The 21145-nt window shown below is 38.6% G+C and overlaps 1 protein-coding gene across 1 annotated transcript in view; it reads right to left on the bottom strand.

The window, feature by feature from the left end:
• Positions 1-21145, bottom strand: part of PDZRN4 (PDZ domain containing ring finger 4) — a 235540-nt gene that overhangs the window by 13985 nt on the left and 200410 nt on the right. Inside the window, exons 6-7 of the mRNA XM_063396633.1 lie at positions 3325-3423; positions 1134-1196 (exon numbers count right to left, since the gene is read on the bottom strand). Of these exons, the coding sequence (XP_063252703.1) occupies positions 1134-1196; positions 3325-3423 (162 nt within the window). The remainder of the gene's footprint in view (positions 1-1133; positions 1197-3324; positions 3424-21145) is intronic.

Genomic DNA, 21145 nt, shown 5'->3' on the forward strand with positions numbered 1-21145 from the left:
TCTAATTTATTAATTCCTCTCTAGAAAATGGACTGCTTTGGTAAGCCAGCTAATAGACACTGTTGTGTAGCTATACTCCCAAAGCTGATTTAACCTGTACCAGGATAAGAGATACAGGTTTTAGCAAAGATATTTCCTTCAGAAATGAAAAGATAGGAAGGAAGGAGCAGACTGATCTTGTGAAAACCTGAAAGCTCATCTGCTTAAATTAAAGGGCAATTATTAAACATGTTACAGAAAACCAACTTGTCATCACGAGGAGTTTCTTCTGGGGCTTCACTGAAAAAAGGTAAAAATACAAGGCCAATCAACTTGGAACCAGAATTAAAATGCTACAAAACAACAAAAAAATTTCCAGTCAAGTGATTTTTGGTATCTGTTTCATGCTTTTGCACTAGGGTGAAAAATGCACTACTCATTGCTGGTTGAAAATGGAAACCCACTGCGATTCTCGCTGTTTCCCTCTCTGCAGAGGTACACTGCCCTGTGCAGCAGCCAGCCACCTGCACCCACCTATGCTGCAACACACAAACCTAACTTTGGGGTAGCTCTTAAAGAGCAAGTGGATCAACAGAAACAAAGGGAGAAAAAAAAGCCAAGGTGGTAGATTAGAAAAGAATTCAGAAAAGCAACATATTATTGAGGGAGGATAAGAAAATATTAACGAAAACCTAATGAACCCCCTCCTTAAGTATGTTCAAGATCATCCTTCTCTAAACAACACTTTTTTTGTGTGAAAATTTTATTATCTGTGCTTAGTATAAATGAGTTTTACCCAAATTTATGCAATTGGTGAATGATCAGCACGTCTCTGACACTTCTATTTATATCTGCAGGATCCTGTTTAGAATTTGACACTGAGATGAACATAGTGGAAATGAGATTTTCTAATAAATAGGGGGAAAAAAAGACATGGGATGTAAGTGCATGAGCCAGAACGAGTTTGTCAGTCTCATTTTTCAGTACACGCACTCTAGCTCCCAGCTATTGTGTTAAAAAACAGACAGACATGGATTTTCTCATCGATCGCAGTAACAAAGAGAACTATCTTCCCTCATTAACAGTCCACAGAGAAGATGGCACTGCATGTTTGTCTGAAGAAAGAGTTTAAGAAAGAGTCTATTGTCACATACTTGCAAAATGCGGTCTCCTTCACGGATTCGTCCGTCTCTGGCAGCAATGCTGTTTGGATCAACCTGCACAGGACAATAACCAGTAACTGAACATGAAAAGATTTTTATGGGAGATTATAACAGCTGCACAATTGCAAGAGTTGAAAAAGTACTGTTTTTACACAGTACAGAGGCAATCTGAAGTTTCCTTTAGAGTCACAGAAACAACACAGTTCTTTCAATGATCGTATGAGCTTGTTTCAGATAAATGTCACAAGACAGAAAGGGTTGGGAGCATATGATTTTCAAATTAATGCTTTCCTATGCCACTGTTAGGCATTAACCTTCAGCTGTCAGAGCATTAAAATCTAATGACAGACATCCTTTTCTGTGGAAGTTCACTATGGACTGAGAAGCTTCTGCAGCAGCTGAGTCCTCTATACAAATGGGCCTGTCTTTAGACACAATTCTTTTTCTTCCATGGAAACATTTACTCTTAAATTATTATCTTAGTAATCAATCTGTTTGCAAGGAAACATCAAAAGAACCCAAAGGATCCATATCATATAGAACACTCACAGGTTCTCTAAATCATTCCTAGTCAGAACTAGTTAATTTTAAGTTAAACAGATATTTAGGGCTCCAGTGATAGTTTATCAAAGACACTACAGCTTATCCCTGAGCAATGACCTACTGTTTGTTGCAGGACAATTCAATCTATCACCTTTCACCTGGTGGTTATCTTAAATCATTTATTTTGCCTCATCATGTCATACCCAAAACTTGAGTTGACCATTTAGTTTGCAGGCTACATCCTCTACATCTGTTAGATGTAATTTTCTTCTTGTGCATTGTATTAGGAAAAAAACAATGCATCTGAAGTCCTTAATCAAGTACAAAAGATAGTATCAATACATTCACTTTCAAAGGTCTGAGAAAATTTAATCATCTGGGATAAACAGAACATTTCAGATATAATCCTGGAATGTATTAAGAGATTCCTGAACTTACTTTTTCCTCACAACTTCAAACAGACTTTAAGACCACAGATTATACAACTGGTGGAAGACATATTCTTAGGTAATTTATATTAATTCCTCATTCTTGCTCCAAGGCTGTGATTTTCAGCTTATTTAACATTGCTATTAGCCTCTTCGTGTGCAATCTTGCCTTTGTCCCATTCAGATATATAGGAGAATTCTGTCTTTTCTAATCTTCTCCATCCATGAGCTTCACTAAGAATTTAGAATCACAGAACCTCTCATGTTGGAATGGACCCATAAGGATCCCATTAAGTCAAATAACCTGCTTCTCACAGGATGACCTAAAACAAAACCATATGGCTAAAAACTTTGTCGAGTTGCTCCTTTAATTCTGACAGGCTCGGTGCTGTGACCACACCCCTGGACAGCCTTATTCCAGGAGCAAACCCCCCTTTAAGTGAAGAACCTTTCTCTAATGTTGAAATTTGGTTCAACAAGTCAAAAAAGTGACCAATTTGGATCATAGTTCATGCAGAACAATCAGCGGTGACCTTGGACTCAGAAGAGCTCTGTTTTACCCAGAAAAGACCCTTCTTTGAATGACTGAAGACTCAAAGGGAGATAGTGTTCTTGGAAGCCTTGTGGACTGACCTTGTGAAACGCTAACAATCTGTGCTGGGTGCCACGTTTTCTGAGTGGAGCCAGTGAAAACCTGAGGATTCATCTCACCTCAGTATTTCAAATTCTATATTTTGATTTTCCAACATATTAATCTCTCAAGGTACTCTCTCCACCCATGTGTACCACAACTGTAACAAAAACAAAAATAATACAATAATAATTGACCACTGCTAGGATTACTGAGGCTATGTCAGAGGGATAATCCAAGCAGGGTTGTGGAGAAGGCACTTTTCTCCTCAAAAGCTCTGCCTGATCACCATCATAAGGGCATATTTCTTTCAAAATTGACACCATTCTCACAATGCTTTATGCTTTTCTAACTACAATGTTGTAGTTAAAAGCATTTATACTAAAGAAGTCCACTAGTAATAATTACTCTGCTGAGGCAACATGATTTGAACTGATAATCTAAAAAGATTGAGAGTGACATGAGCTGGTTGATGGCTAACAGTTCTGCACTCCTGTCTAAGAGTGCTTGCCTGTTCATTCCCTGGCACGTGTGGCCCTCCATGAACATCTCCTGTGCTTCCCCAGTGTCATGTCCTTACCTCACTGACATAGATTCCTGTGTCCTCCTCATCATCCGTTCTGTAACAGACAGTCAGCCCCAGCTTCTCCTGGCTGCCAATGCGGCACAGCTCCACCTCCTACAAGAAAATACACAGGCTTTTGTGGGGCCTCTTGCCAAGGGTGGAAAAAACTGCACAGCACAAGGGAGCACCAAGCTGCTCAGAGCATCATGCTGTACGACCTACTCATCCTGCTCAATCCTGAGACAGAATGCTATGGGTGGATCCTTAAGGGGGAAATTATTCCGTGATATAAGAAGGAAATCCCAGTACAATGCAGGTTCAAGCTATACAGAAACTATTCGGTAAGACATGCCAAACTTTGAGAAATATAGCTGTGCATCAATTTTTCAGGTCTTTGACTTTTGGGTAATAGAAACTGACTTAGAGTAGATTACATAGTCCTCCTAGTCGCATCACACCAACTGATTTATAGCATGTAAGACAGACTGGCTACCATCAATCAATCCATCACACAAGCACCACTCCCTTCTGACAGCAATCCCAGCCGTAACGCAGAAATACAGGCTTCCATTAATGGCATAATTCCTTCCCTAGCCAGTGTAGTGGTGTTTCACTGCAGAAGCTGTTAGATAACAGAAAGATGCTTCAAGGAATCTCCTGTGGAGCTAAACAGCCATGGCATCTTCTTCAATTGTGAGATGATGCAGAAAACATATTTTTAGTGCCAGATGTCCCAGCAGTGGCATCTCATGAAAAATGCAAGTTTTTGGGCAGATGGTAGAGTGATAACCACTACATACACCCATCTGAGTTAAGCATCTTTAGAGTTTCATAGGGGAACCCTTCACAAAAATGCAAAGCTGCGCTTGGTTTGAACATTGTGAAATAAATAATTGTAATAAAGCAGGATGAACCCAATAACACAGAGTATTATCTTGGTTGCAAGTGGGAAACTTTAGTTGGTATTTGTATGTAAAGAGAGTCTTCAGGTCACTTTTGGACCTTGACAGCTTCTGCTTCTGTGGCTATGCAATAAAAAGGAGAGAGATCAACCTTTGCTTCAGTTCTCAGATACAGAGTTCTGTGTGATACAGAGCTTGTTCCCCCCCATTCCCAGAGATGTCATGCAGACTGATCCACAAACAGGCACAGGGTACACAGCAGTGACGATTCACTGCTGAGTCCAGCAAGCTGTGGCACCAGGTGTCAAAATACCCCAGCTTACAGAAAAACCTATACCGCACACACATGGGTTAGCCAAGGAGCCTTGTGACGTTTTCATTTCAGCTGAACATCTTTCACAAAGTGCACGGCGATGGCTTGCTCCCCTGCTCCCTTACAAGAATTCAAATCTACACAGGTTCACTACCTGCACAAACCCTATAAGCTTCTTCCTGGATTTGGACATTCTGTGTCTTCATGAAAACAAAGAAAACGTAGAAAAAACTCATGAAACCTGTAGTATTCTTTAGTTTTTCTTAGATATGGCAGGAGTTCTATAGGGTGGTAAAGAGTGTAATTATTCACCCGTACACATTACACGTTGGGTTTGAAAGAAGAAACACAGAAGTATGTTTAATTAGGGAAGGGAATTACAGTGACCTGATTTTGGCATGGGGAGCGAAAGGATATGTACTGGAGGGAGGCCTATTCAAAGCCCATAGTAATTGATGCCTCCAGAGGGAAAGACCACTTGACTAGAACTGTAATATTAGGGAGAAATTACAGTAACAAAACAGCTTCAATTACAGCAACAAGATATACTTTTAAGGAATAAAGAAGTTTGTGGTCCCTTGGAGGCCTATAAGGAAACCTAAATACACCATAAAGGACCAAAACTGGGACCTTTAAATCAAGGCAAACAGGGAGCTGTGCACAAGCTGAAATCCATTAACTTTCATTGTCCTGCTGGCACAACCTCCTGTATCCCCAAGCTGAGGCTGGACAGGGGCCCCAAGGACTGCTTTGAACACAATTTCTTCAGACACAAATGACCTTGAAATTCTCATGGATGATTTGACTCAACATGCTACTACAAAACTGTACCAACATTTCAGGCTGCAAACAAACTGAATTCTTTTAGTGTGCTGGCTCAATGAGCGGAAGATATTAACAATTTAGGGTGTGAAAGAGCAAAGGAAAATGAGGATGAGCCTACAGGCTTCATCCTGTGTGTCTAAGAGATTTACCAAAACCACCTCAGGGAACAGCTGATGACAAGTATCAGTGACTAGCATCCTCAGACTGGGCTGCAATAGCCCTGGCTGCACACAGCTCTTGAGCTGCCACAGCTTTCACCTCTCTGCCCAGTAACAGATCTAAGAGCTGTGGTTAGGACTTGGTAGTCTTGGACTATTTCTTTCCTTAATGATTATATAGGGTGTAGTCTGATGACTGCACATGGCTGTGGCTGCTTAGAAGCTGTAGATACCTAAGACTGAGATCCTGGTACTTAGTATTAAAGTACTCAACAACCATTTCATGTTTTTCAGTCCAGATGCAGGTACATACTAAAGTAATATCTCATTTAGCACTAGGGAGAAGGTGGGTAAGGTCTGTTGCTTTGCATTGTAAGTCATTCTAGGTAAGTGCCTTTTGCCCATGGCGTATCTGCACTACTAATCTCATGGCATCTCTTTTTTTACAGGAAACACAATATATCTTGGTCACAAGCAAACCAACCAGAGTTGAAAAATATTTTTGGAAAATTTAAAGACATTTTGCATAAAACAGTAAGTCATCTCTCAGAGAAAAGGCCCACAAGTCTGACCTCAATGTCTAACAAGCACATCTGAAACAACTTCAGAAGAGAAGCAAGTGAAACACTAGAGGACCTGGACTATCACAGCCAAATACATTTGACATAGTATTTTGCAACAGATGCTTTATAGTGGAGTTTTCTCCTCACAACTGGTCTTTTACAGAAGAAACAGTAAGTTTGGCAGCAGTAATGGATTTGTGAGGATATAATTTCCTTCTCTGAGATCTTTTCTGATATATGCACACGTGCACGAGCACACACACACAGAGTTCCTTTCTCCTTGGCTTTTGTAGGGACTGTGTGCATGTGGGGACTGAACTGCCAGTCTTCAAAACTCAGCATTTTCAAAATCTATGAGAAATAATATTGGACATGAATAGTGCTGACACACAGATGGGATGGGAGGGACTGAAGCTCAGGAAGAGCTGAGGAGATGATAGCCTTCTCCTCTTTTGGGCACACTGCAGCCAGCCACCTCCCAAGACAAAGAGTACTTTGCTGCCAAGTGACAGAAATAAATGCTAAATTGCTAAATCTTTGACTTGTTTGGGTTTTTTTGTCTGTGTGGCCAGAACAAAAATTTCAATGTATTTTCACAGTAAAGACAATACTTTAAAGTGTTTTACCATAAATTATTTGGTTAAAGACAGGGAAATTAGAATAAGGACTATCCTTTCTTGAGAGACTGGGATGCAAATTTACAAAGTAGCAAATTTCTGCAGATTTAGAAAAGACAGAAAAGATATGCAGATCACGTAGGATTTAAATTTCCCTAACTTCTCAAATTCATAGTACCTAAAAAAAAAAAGGGAATATCTTGCTTCACAAGACAGATTTTTTTAGCAGCATTCCAGAAGTTTTCTGCTTTTAAGTCCCTGTTCAATTGTAACTCCTTTGTATAGTCACCTCATACAACTTTTTGTGACTTGTTTTTTTTATCTATAAGCAGAAAATAATGCAAACACTACCAGAGTAGCAGCACATAAAAGAATAAATGATTGCAGAGCATTTGAAAAGCATTGTAAGAATACCACATACACTCTACATCCTTCAAAAAAATCCCCATCTGCCTTTACAGCAATTGATGAACCCACTTAAAAGACCAAAACAGACTATCAAAACCATCATAACTATTGAGCTTCCTTAACCCATACAGCATGCCAGAGTAATAGGTCCACTAGAAAGGGCAGCATCAAATCCAAACACTACAGTATTTTTCCTAAATGGACATTGTGTCATCAGATAACATTAAACTCCTCATTACCATGAGAATATTACCTTGCCATTGAGACATAGTAAAAAAAAAAAAAATCAGTTTTAATTAGTTTTACTCCCCAGTGTATCAGAACCTGTTATTCATAGCTCAAAGTTTATATTTTTGTGACATGGTAAGGCAGAAGATCCAAAACATTTTCAATTTTTGACACAGTCAACTATTTAATTTCTAAGCATTAACAAGAATCTACTCATCCCATTTAGCTCCATTATCTTTAGAGGAAAAGATCAGTCTAGTCTGTAAAACCAAAACACTGTGCTTTCTTCCCTCTGCAGTTCAAACAACACTCCTAAAGAGAGAGGAAGAAAAAAAGATAGAAATGAGAAGGGAAGCTTTGCTGTTTACAAGTATGAAAACAACAGGTTTTAAATTAAGAGCCAACACAACAGTACTCACATAGGTTTTAGAAAAGCAAATCACCACAGCATACTGGAGAAGGATTCCTACTCCATCATCAGAAAGAAAAAATGCTGCCAGTCTGAAAAACTCCTTGTGTGAAACAAACAATGAAGTTCAGAGATGCTTTATCTTAATCCTAATATGTTTGAAATAAAGCTGACAAGTTCCATCTGCAAAGTCTACAGTAATGTAATGGTGTTTTAAGGCAAAAGAATTCCAAGAGATGCAGTCTATGGATATGTCTGTGGGTTCAGCAATTTTTCTGTACCCGTGAAGGATTACTAGTACCTTTTGGACCAAACACAGATTATAATTCTTACTAGTTGATATTATTGCAATATCAAGGAAAAAAAAAACAAAACAAAAACCCAGAAAATAAAATGTTATCTTTGTAGCCACTCAGAACAATGCACTTACCACTAATAAATGAATTACTGCTCACAGCTAAGTAAGTCGTGCAGATTCTGAAACAGCCCAGGTATGAGATGAAACACCTTTATGTTTTATCCCCTTACAGTCCACTACCAGGCAGAGCTCCAAACTCTTTACACAATTTATCTCATAGTGAGATGATCTAAGAGTTTGGAGACGCTAAAATACACAAAGGTTTAGCTGACAGGTGTTTTGATTATCTCCTTGTTTACCTGTAAAGCAGTGTCTTGTGTCAGGCAAGTTGTTCTGTGCCATAACCCTTCAGAAGGAATCAAGGCTTATTGAATGGAACAGGGGGCCCAATATCTGATGATCCAGAGTGGAGAAGTATAATATTTAGCATACATGTTAAGAAAAAACAACACCAAAATAATAAAGCAAAATAAGAAATGAATAGTTTATTTTGTCTTTGTTTTTCCTTTTTTACCTGTAGTAATTGCTGAGAAGCTGCTTTTACTGTTCATCTTGCTAATGGTATAATTGACAGAATGAGTAATTGAATGAATGAAGCACAAAAGGCCGAGATCAGAGTACTTACAGAATAGCTCAATGAGGAATTAACTGAGAAAGTACATTAAAGTATGACTTATTTTAATAAATTAGTTACACTGAAAAAAAATCCTCATCTATCTCAGCTAGTGTCAGTCTTCTGAGGCATCAAACAGAAATGCTAAGGGATGACACAGACTACACACACCTTAAAATTAAGATTCATTCTGGAGTATCAACTTGATTCTGCATCTTTATGAGTGAAGTCAACCTTAAGTTTATATGCATAGCTGAATTTTGGCTGCTTTTCATACTTTCTGTCAGGGTTACTATATCAAGATTCTGTAAGTAAGATAATTTTTTCAGCTTCTTGTTAGCTTCTAAACTATGAAAACTAAGCAAAGATCAGTCTCAGTCTCATAAAAGTGTTTAGTAATTCCAAATCTGCAGTTCTTGTCTCATAACTTATCTTGCATCTCAGTGATCTTGCATCTCATTGGGATCGTTATCAGACAGGGCTTCAAACAGCCAGGCACCTGGCAGGATCTCACTAATAGCATTCACTTTCTTGGTCTTTTCCTCCATGTGACCTGAAGGATTTACCTTTTCTAGGCTGCTAAATCACCATTTACATTGCTACTTTGTGTAATATTTAATCTTCCTAATGTCACACACTCATCATCACTGGCAAGTAATTCTGCTCATGAAATAAAAATAACACAAACAGAACCTTAACTCTTCATATAGGAACAGTTCAATCTAATGAAGCCCTAGGAGCTCCAACAGTGAAGCTACTAAAGAAAAAAATTCATCTCAAATTCAGAAGAGATGATAATGGTATTACAGATTACATACAATCATGAGTTGCAAATGAGTGTGGGTGTAAAACAGAGGGGTTTGTAACAAAACAAACATCATCAGTAGAATAAATGCTATTCTTTAGACTTCATTTTAAAGCACAGGTTATTTCACCTCGAATTTGTACTGTGCAAGAGGAGTTGTGAGTGTCATGTACAAATGATCAGGGTATGTACAATGGGTAAGATACACACTTTAAACACACACTTAGTCATTCAAACAGGTATCATGTTTTTCATTATCCAAATCATTCTTCCAACACTGAGCACGTTTTTTAGAGGTGGTGACCAGAAGTAATTTGAAGAAACTCAGAAGAAAGAGATGTAAATCCTAGTATAGGTAGAAGTCATCAAAACAATCTATTTCATCTATGGTTTCTTTTTCTATGGACTACCTCTCTCTGTTTGGATGAAGAGAGTCTGTGATGCCTCTGCTGCATATTTAACAAAGTAATTTCATACTAAGGTAGGTATTTTGCTTTCAGGGTTGGGGTGGGTGTTAAATATTTAATTCTTTACTTTCATGTGCATGTGTCTGTGTGCAAACTTATGTATATGACGATATAGGCACATGCAGAGCTTATATCTGTGTGTAAGTGCATGCCAGGGAGGTCAGTTAAGCTGCAGAGAATCTTTCCTGGCAATCATTTAACAGTTAATTTAAGAGCATGACTACAATTCCTGAAAGGGTATATGCTTATAATGAGAAAGTGAAAATGTCAGATCACCCCATAATTCACAGAATCAGAGTAATGACATTTACAGCCATCTCTGGACTTCAGTAACTTTTAATGACAAATCATATATACTATCTATTTATTCATAACTGCAAAAAACAAATGGCAAAAGGAAACAAGAATTTTCAGCTTCTAGATAAGCGTTTCTGTCATAAGATAGATCAGTCCAACATAAACCCCTTCTCTCACTTTACCTCCATGACAACTGAGTGTTTAGGGTGAGCTACTGTAAAGAAACAGCTCGCAGGAGAGCCTGTGTAGAGGAAATGCCTATCACTGCAGCTTTCTTAAGTGTGCCAATAAAAAAAGATCAAAACCGCCTGGGATGCTGGGGCTGCCAGACAGAAGGCAAGTAATACTGCAGGCAAACAAAGGCATCCTAGACCTCAGAACTATCCCAACACCATCAACAGTTATGCTCTCCTGTCAGAGGGATTTTCCAGGAAATACATTAATGTTTTTGTAACACCGGCTAATTGTAGGCTGTGTTCCAGAAGTATTCAGTGTGAAACAGTGCAATGAAACAGCCCTTCCCTTCACAGGTCACTGCAGGGTCCTATTGCATTCTTTTCACAATTAATAAACTCGTACTTAAAAGCTTGCAGGGGATTTTATTTACATACAGTCGCCACTTTCACCAGAAAAACAATGCTTTTATCAGTAAAGCAAAGCTCCTAAGTCCTCAGGTGTCTTCACCATGGAAGGTTACAAATACTGCAGGATTTTAGCACATTATAGATCAGTTTTAGAACCCATTCTGTAAATGTCTATAGAGACTTGGTAGACATTCTCAAGCTGTGAAAATAACTTAAAGAAATAAATTATTTTTTTCTCTCTCTAACAGTCTCAGTGTGTTGTGTTATTCAGATTTCACACAGACCAGCACATCCACAATCTACTTGGGGGCTATTTGGATGGAAATAGAAAAGCTATGGAGCAAGACAGAGCCAGCCTAGATGTAAACAAGTTGGAACGGCTGGCAGCTGTGCTGTTAAAAATAAAATTGCATTCCCCAGTGTCTTCTCACTTATCAATTTTGACAGAAAACTGTCCTGACTTCTCATAAACAGCATTGAAAAGGACAAATCACATTGGGTGTCAGATTTACCAGAATGGATTTGGTTGGTAGCTTCCCACAAAGAAACAGAGGGTTATCTCCATTCCATATGGTGGGGAAAAACAATGCTCAGTCCAAGGGGTGGGGGCTTTACTTTATAGGCTGAAGTCTCTTATAATCCTCATTTTTTAAAGTCTGGTTTAGATTTAAGAATCTCTGACACAAGATTTGTTTACATCAAAGCAGAAAGTAGAAATACCAGCAAGCATTTTTCAAATGCATAATCCAAACCCAAACACAATGTAGTATGAGAAATATTTAAAGTCACTTTCCTACTGATCCCTGCTTTATAGCTACCCTTAGAGCTATATGCTGTTTTGTGACCAAAGAATGCTCTGGGATGGTAGGATGCTGTAAACAATGATACCAGTGTTAAAAAACAAAACAAAAGGAAAAAAAGAAAAAACTAACAGAAAACCCCAGAATTATTATGCTGACATATAGGCACCTATTAATTAAATATCATTGTGCAACTGAGGGAGCAGAATTTGGCCCTGTAGCTGCTGAATCTTTTGATAACAAAGAAGCTTCAATGGATGTGAATTCAATGAATTCAGTCTCACCCTGCAGCTCTAGAGTGGAAATTCTTGGTGTGCATTACACTTCTATGTGACAAATCAAACAATGGAGAAACTTAAGGCATGGTAGGTCTGCCAGTGAGTATTCAGCAGTCTGAAGTGTGGTGACCAGTAACAGCCTGCTAGCCATGAGTGGGAGGAGGAGGACACCCTGGTGCCAGCTGAGGCTCCCTTCGGGTGAGCACAGGGGGCGGAGAGCAGTCATGGAGCAGACAGGGCAACTGGCCAGGCTGGGCAAATGATGGAGCTGGCTACAAATATGAGAAGCCTGTGATCACTGTGCTATGAACAAATTCAGTGCTGAAGTGGGAGGAAGGGTCTAAAGCATATGAGGATGAGATAAACACTAAATTCTGTGGGCCTGGCAGACCTTGTGTGGCCTGTCTGACTTGCATTTAAAGGATATTTCAGCTTAAAGACACATGGTGGAGTTTATAGTGAATGCATGTCGTATGGAAGTCAAAGAAGGAAAAAATTCCTTTACAAATTACAGGCTTCCCAGCTGCTAAAGGCTCAACAGCTGACAGTGTATCCTCCAGGAAATCACAAACTTTCTCTTGAAGCTTAGCTAGTGTGCTTGATACCAAATCTTCAGATTCCTGTCAAAACAATAAATCCAAGAAATCAACCCTTATAAGAAATATTAAACCCAAAATACTCTAAATGCTAAAAAAGCAATTGTTCCCTATTGTCTGGATGATCACACTTAATGAAAAGTAAAACATCCACTGTCTTCTCTCAAACATGCCATGGTCTTTTCTCCCTAATTCTTCCACCTTCCTATTTGTCCTCTATTTCTGCTCTTTTCCTGTGGTGCAGCATGAACGCTAATTTATTAGAGATATTTAACTACATACCTATATTTTTCCATGATATGTATGCATATATATTTTCTCCTGCTTGAGACCCAACATCCCTTCTGGTGTATTGTGTATTTGGGAAAACCATGAAGTCTTGTTTTCTGAGCAGATCCATGATAAAATGCTTATATAGGGTCTTTTTCAGCAGTCAGTTTTGGTCCTTGCTATTGGTCTTTCCATTAATAGAAATGTGAATTTGCAAGGATACAAGAGGAGGTTAAAGTATAATTAGCTAACTGATAATATGCAGTGAAGTGTTTCTTTTTCACTAATCTTGAAGCCTACATTGTCACTTTCTTCTCATTAAACAAAGTAGGCAGGAATAGCACAGACAAGGCAGAAACTGAACCTTATGTTAAAATGAGATAAGCAGACTGGAGTAGTAACTAATCTATTGTGCAGTGTGTGTGAACACATTAAACTGTTGCATTGGTTTGAGCTCCCTGAGGGTGGGGAGAACAAACCCATCACACTTGATCAGTCCAATATTTTTTTCCTTTTGGGGCTTTCCAGAATTTGCTCCTCCATTTTCTACTGGAAATGGGTCTGACATAAAATGTTACAATGGACCTCTTCTTGGTTATCAGGTAGGAATACAGTACTCCATGTCTGGGTAGAAGTCCATGAACTAGTTAGAGGAGTACAATTAGAGGAGTTAACTAATTGGAGTACATCTCCAAAAAGGAAAAGCTGGGAGAACTGCATTCGGTTAGCCTTTTGAAGAGAATTCACCTTCTCAATAAGGAGATATTACTGCTTCCTTCAGGTATCAAATGCAAGAGTTCAGAGAAGTTAGAACTCTTCTTTGAGGTATATTGTGGAGCTACATGAGACAGGAGACATCAGTTCTACTCAGGAAATTCCAATTAGATATTTAGGGAAGTGCTTCTTACTATGAGGATAGTCAAAGACTGCAAGAGTTGTCCTGAGAAGTTGTAGATCATATATTGCAGAACATAACCAACTATAACTATATCAGTTGTATAATCAGCATCCATTTCTTTGCTACTCTACAACAGGCTCACTGCAAATTCTGGACGTGCCTCAAATAGGGGTAACTGAAAGCCACTTGGAAAATTTAGTGGCAATGTCTACTGAAGGGAATGAGACAATATTAGCACATGACATCAGTGCTAAAATCCTTACAATGACTTCTACATTTCTGTTTATCATTCGTTGTATTGGAGATTAAGGTCTGGAAGGGATTGAAGACCTGCAAAAGCTCTATGTACTTGGAAACCAGTCTCCATACTTGACACTGTCAGGTATATACTTTTCTGTCCATGAATGTCCTCTTTGATACTCTGGGGTTTTCCAGGTCCTCATGGTATAGAAACATTCAAATTTCACATGTTTCATTGAGTAGAAGAAAAACTGTTGAAAGCGAGAATTCTGATGAGGCCATGTCCCCAAATGGTAGCTATTCCCCTTTAAAAAACCACATATACCTCTGCTGTTTCTTGTTCCAAATTTCCTTACATTTAATAAAGAATCTCTTAATAGCTTACAGCTCTTTCTAAAGTGTAGCAGGTACCTTCTTCTAGACAATATATCTTAGATACACAAAGTCCAGAGATTTAAGAAGCATCATAGCTGCGGCTCAGATTAGCTGAAAATCACTTCAAATAATTAGCTTTCACAATACAATAAATGAAATAATAAATTAAAACAATACAATACAATAAATTTCACCTACTGCCGGTAAAATCATACTTCATATTTGCTGTATTTCAAAATGTTGCTGCCGAGTACTTGGCTCTATAAACATCATTGTTACTGCTGCCTGCCTGCTTTGGGCCTGAAATGTGTCAGAAGATTTATCTGCCTCATCAGCACTTTCTAAACACCCAGGCAGCCAATCGAAATGGGGAGGCATAACAGATGTGCCAACATCTGCTGCAGCAAGCATTTATCTGGACAGTGGAACATATAGCTGTAGATTCAAACTCTTACCCAGTTACAATTCCATGTGTTTGGACGGCCTAGATCTGCAACTGAGTGAAGGTTATTTTGGGATATTAACTGAAATCAAGTCAAAAATGTAGTTTTTCAATTACATTTGTCAGAAATATACCTTCCTGTAATTCAGTTTATGCTTTTCAGACACAGTAAAGGCAAAACACTATGAAAAAGCTAATTTTAAAGTTGAACTTAGAAATTCCTAGAAAGCACTATTAAAATTCCATCCCATCCATGCTCTTGTTTACCTTGAGGTACAAACATATTAAAATATGTATTGTTAAAATATGCAAACTTTAATCACATATATGTGCCTATAAATCAAGCACATGAAGCAATAAAAAATTGCTCTCAAAACACATTTTGATTTTTCTGGCACCAAAATGAGATCTATGGGCACCATATCCATGCTGAGTTTCAGCTGTTCAAACTTCTGTTGCACACGGAATGCCCCCTACCCCCAAACATATACTTGTGCAGATTGATAAAATCATGAGACGAAATACAAAGCAAACTCATCTTTTGCTTTTTGATGCACAATACAGTTTCACCTGTATTCCTGCTCACCAAACCATGCCCTCTAGGAATGACTATCACATTCTCTTTGAAGAGATCCCTCATTAAATAAAAAAGCAAACTCCCAGAGAAAAGGCCTCTCCTGCTTTTTTTGATTTCTCCTCTGAAGGCCCAGCATGCATAATACTGAAACCTTGTTTTAAGTCCAGTTTATTGTAAAAGGCTCCCTCTTGCTAGGGGGATTCAGCCCATGCTTTCTGTGCTCTAGGATTTCCTAGGATACTAATGTTTAAAATAGCAACATTATAATAAACTGGTTAACATGACTTAGGCTGCTTTTAAAAGAATATGTAAAATAAGTTACTCCCTCCCGTCTTTTATCTGTACAACTAGATTTCATGTTTCTAAGACAGACTACATGAGCATTCAAGTAGAAGGCATATGAAAAATAGCATTAATAAAACCCTTAGAAACATTTTTATTGTAAAGCATATATGGAAGTATGTGGGATAATAATGTAAGAACTGTCTAAACAAAGAATTTCTCCAAAACAGATGATTTATAACCCACAGATTTCCATAAATATGAAAATATTGCCAGCACCTTTCTCTTCGTTCACTGACTGCAAAGCACATTTCATACATTGTAATGTTGCCCAGCAATAAAGTGTTGCTGAACTAAAGTCACTTTTCTTCATTTTCCTGGAAAAACATAAGCTCTGACAAGTAAGAATTTTTATTAGCTTCCAGGTGAAGTAAGGAGCAACCCTGTGCTTGTTTTATGAAACCATGAAACAGAATGAATATCACTGACTTGATACATTTTCCTCCTGTTTTAAAACACAATAAAGGTAATAACCTTGATAAATTTGTCCATGCCAGTTTTGTGTCTTTTTCTCCCCATTCTCTCATGATCCTCTGCAGTTGCGGACACAATTCAAATGCCTAAATTGGGATATTTGTTACTTAAGGGAGGTGAGATGACAGCAACTTCATTCACATTGAATGTCAGAATTTTGTGATGATATACAGCAATACACTCAAAATCAACGAACAACCATGGCAGAAATTACCCTGACATTGCCTTCTATCTATATGACCCAACTACTAGCAAGGAAGAGGAATGATTTAATGGCCAAAAAAAGAGAATGCATTACGATTAAAGGCTTCTGGCTTTTACTGGAAGTTCTGCCATTGACTGGCCTGGCAAGGCTCTCAATACAACTGTCCTTAGTTCACCTGCTCGTGAATTTGTGTAGCAATACAGGACATCATAACACTGAAAAAACCAAATAGAATGGTTTTGTTTAATTTATTTATACTTGAAAAGTGACTTCAACACTTAAACGAAAAGCTGAAAGAAAAGGACTGCTCCTTTTATAAATCCTCAATCAATGCTCATTTACAGTGTACAAGTGGCCACAGTTAGGGAGAAATTCCAAGTTTATTATTGTCTATGAGTAAATTATACTGATGTAAATTCACAGGTATTTTAAAAATAAAAATACAGTGAAAAGACATAATCTTATGCTGTTTTATGCCAAATGCATACTCAAACAGTCTTCTTTTAATTATTAAGCAGTGTTATTCAACGAAATACAGCAAAAAATATTCTAGCATCACTTTCTCCTTTCAACTGTGACTTTTTCCATTTTTAGTCAATAGTTGCAGTCAGCTGGGTCACAGGCTGAGTGTTTGCCACTCAGAACTCCTTTGAGTTAAAAGGCAGAAATCACAAGGAAAGGTTTTAGAAGCCCTGATCATTGTAGTGCTTCCTCGGACCCAACTGAAACAACTCTAATTATCTACTTACTAATCCTGGAGAATTAATTCCTCACAAGAGAGCTTTAAAACACAGTACATTTTTTCTCTTTATATTTGTGTGATAGAACAGGTGGAATGTGGGGGAAAAAAAGGCCAATCACTCCCAGTTCCCATAAACCAGACTCTCCTAAGCAACCAAGACCACAGACTACAGGCACACACACCTGTTCACTTCCTTCATACTTCTTTTCATGAATACTAAGAATTGCCATCAAAAAATTTAGAATAATGGTGTCAGTAAATGTCTCTATTCCACGGGGCAACCATGATTCAGTCATAACTGCTAGTTTAGTGTACCAAGCCTCTCTCCTATGACAACAGACTGAGAGAATTGGGGTTGTTCAGCTTGGAAAAGAGAAAGCTTCAGAAATAATTTAGAGCAGCCTTCCAGCACCTAAGAGGGGCTACAAGAGAGCTGGAGAGAGCTGGGCATGTCATGATAGGTCAAGAGGTAAGGGCTTTAAAATGGAAGAGGGCACATTAGATAAGATACTAGGAACAAGTTCCTCACTGTGAGGGTGACACCCAGAGAATCTGAGGATGCTCCCTCCCTGGCAGCATTCAAGGCCATGCTGGAAGAGGCTTTGAACACCCCGGTCAAGTGGGAGGTGTCCCTGCCAATGGACAGGAACACCTGGAACTAGATTATCTTTAAGGGCCCTTCCAATCCAAATCATTCCACGATTCTACAATGAAGTCCCAAATTATCTAAGCCCTCTTTGAGCTGTCAGTTCAGTCCCTTCACCACAACACCAGCTCCATAAGGTAAGGCATGTGGTGAGAAGCATCTGCTTTCTGCTGTAGACTGAAAATCTACAATGCAGCAAGTTTGTTCCTATTTCTCCTACCACACCAGTCAGGTCTGATGACAATGAAAAGACAAAACCTTGTCCACCATTTCAGCTCTTCCAAACTACAACTCCATATCTCTATAAGGTTCCATATTTTTTGAAGCCTTCTCTTTTAAATTACGTCTGGTGGTTGCTGAATTCAAAAACTGCCTTTTATTTCCTAGAGGTGCATTTTGTGATTTATCTTCAATTTTAAGAAGTTCAGGGTAAAATATAAAGACTCCAATCACAGTAGGAAATACAGTAAAAAAACAAGCACAACCTGATAGCTAGCTTCATGGTGCAGAAACACTTCTCAAGTAGCAAAACGAAAGAGCCTGATGGCAGCAATCAGCAGTGCTGGCAGTGTGTGCACAGGAGCTGTTTCCATAAAAACTGTTTGTTCAGGTGCTAGCAATTGAGGAGGAGTTCCAGTTGTGTTGCTGCAAGCTCTGGTAATGCTTACACAGGGGTGTTTGCAGGCTATCAGAGCTCTGAAGGGAGCTGTTACAGGCTATCAGCTCGGTAATCCTCATGTTAAAAAGGTCCTAAATATGTATTTTACAAGATAGACAGACCTGTTTGTTTTATTGGTTAAGTAATCCACGTGTTGAAAAGGTCTTAAACAGGAATTCACCAGGCAGGCAGGTCTCTGGTGGACTATTAGAGCAATGGTGAGCTGTTCAGAATGTCACTTAGACCACTCTTCAGTGGCCCATGAGAGCCTCGACCCATAAATACTTATAGGTGTTCAGGTGTTTATCTGTTTATTCAGCCTCACTCAGACTGCCTCACTCAGACTGCTAATCTGAAATGACTCCTTTATTTCTAAGGAAAAAATGCCAATAGAAATAAATCACTTCAAAAGTGCAATGTCACGGAACTGGTGAATTTGAATTTACCCCTGAAATATCTTCCCTCATTGTAATGGGATGAGTATTATTGGAAGAGGGAACCAGTGTGTTACTGCTGCACTGGATCTACTGCAATGCTCAGATACAGTAGAAGAAACAAGGAGAGCAGGGTAAAGTTTTCCCCTATGCAACTTTTAAGTGTCCAGTGAAAAAAATGTCTACACAGAGACTTAGTCATGGCTAATTCCAAAAGGTTTCTAGCTTATCTCTCTTCAAGGCCCATTTTAAGCTGACTAAAAATCAGCTAACAGCATCTAATCCAGAAATGCTCAAGTCAGTAGGAAACCTTAGGAACTTCAGCAGGTTTGGATCAGGCCAATAGTAAACTTGAAGGGCTAATCTAAATTTACAGGTAACAGATTTATGAGTGCAAATACATAACAAAACATTTAAATGAATGGCTGTGCATAACCATAAATTAGCATTTGCATTCAACATGCCTACACACACATTTACTTCCTTATTCTGATGAAAAAATCTGCCCCTTGGGTCTACAAATCAGAACACGATCTTAAGAGTAATAATTTTTACCCTGAAGTATTAACCAGAGTTGCTCAGGAGAAGGATGATGCAGTAAAGCAACTTGCATATGAATATTCTAATTTCCAGAAGTCCTATTTTCAATAACACAGGAAGAATCTGCATAGCATGTGTGCAGCTAGGTTTCTAGCTCATGCTCCAAGTGGGAAAAATCTCACATGGCTTTTTCTCAAAAACTGAGTCTCTTGTGGCTGTTCCTTCCTCCAAGAACCCTCATCCTTTCATTGCCTGGACACAAAAGGGTCCATAAAACATGACCACAGAAGGGTTTTACCTGCACTCGATTCATGTGGTTGTCTGTACAATTACTGACATGCACAAACTTCCTGAGCAAAAAAAGTAACATAAAGCTGCTCAATGGTTTCTAAGTGAAGAGCATCAGAGTACCTCATAATTTCCTACAGGTTCAACTCAATCCTAAGAAACTTTTCACAAGTACTGGTCTTAAAAGTGTCCCAATCTATCAGGACCAGCACAGGCATGCACTAGAACTAAGGTCATCAGACACAGGTGGGCTAACACAATGCCTGCCCTTCTCCCTTTTTCACTCTGAAATGTTTCCCTCCTGACATGATGGACTGTTGATATAATTTTCCAGGCTCCTGAAACTTGAAGCAATCACTTGTGCCTAAAAATGAATATAATCAAGCTGGAAAGTCTTTTAGGCAATGATTGTGATTTCCTTTGTACATCTACATTGACTAACCTTCCTCCAAAAAATAACCCCTCAATGTTTACAGCAAATTTAAGTCTAGTCTTCCTCATATATGCAACAACAGATAATGCAGCCCACTGCTATTCCTTCTCAAGGATGTCTGCTTTTGTTGTTTGTAAGAAGCATTCAGCTGGAAATGAGTATCTTTTCCTCTATGAGATATATGAAGTTTTAAAAGCTGTAATCCCCCAGCAGAAAGCAATCACCTCCCAATCTGCTTTTGATCAAAATCTACTTCAGAACATACATGGCATGAAGGTCTCTGCCCTTGGATAAGGACCCGTTGATAAACAACACTACCAGATTGTGCCTGCTTGTAACGTTTTCTTGTCTCACTACACTGAATGTGTAGGACCAGACATCAGTCATACTTTCTTTTGACCAGCTCTGTCTTTACAACATTCTTTGTTGATTTTTTTCTACCTATTTTTTAACTGTCCCATCATTTAAATGACTCTGTCCCCTTTATTTCTGTATTACTATTAATGTTCCAAACCAAGCACAAAGTTTTTCTCTCCTGGATAGTAAGTTCAGAAATGCTATTAAATGTGAATCCCTTAGATTATTTACTCTTCCCTAGCACCAGTATCTTTTATTCTTCTTACGAGGACAAATTTTAGAGCAACATTTAACACAGATTTACTGGAGACTGTGATACTTTTACCTTGTCACTTCATTGGTACCAGCAAGTGTGATGTATAATGTAAACTCACTTGATATAATTTCAGTAGCAGAAAGCCACTCATAGTCAGGCTGGGTGGGTTTGTCCTTAAGATGTCTGGCTCTCTTCCAGTGATACTGACTGCAAGTCCAATGGAGCACTGAAAAATAGTCCATTTCTGCTTCTTAAAAGTCCTCATGAGTATTTGGCTATGCAAGAATTGCAAATCTTTTGATGCATTTCTGCCAACACTGACTGATGCTGGCTCTGCCTTCATCTTAGTACCTACCAGAAATTCAGATTTCCTCTAGTACAACTTTTGCAGTAGCAACATAAGAATGCTGAAGTTGGCAAATGACAATCCCTCAGCTT

Source organism: Prinia subflava, chromosome 4 (genome assembly GCF_021018805.1).
Source record: "Prinia subflava isolate CZ2003 ecotype Zambia chromosome 4, Cam_Psub_1.2, whole genome shotgun sequence".
Classification (NCBI taxonomy): domain Eukaryota; kingdom Metazoa; phylum Chordata; class Aves; order Passeriformes; family Cisticolidae; genus Prinia; species Prinia subflava.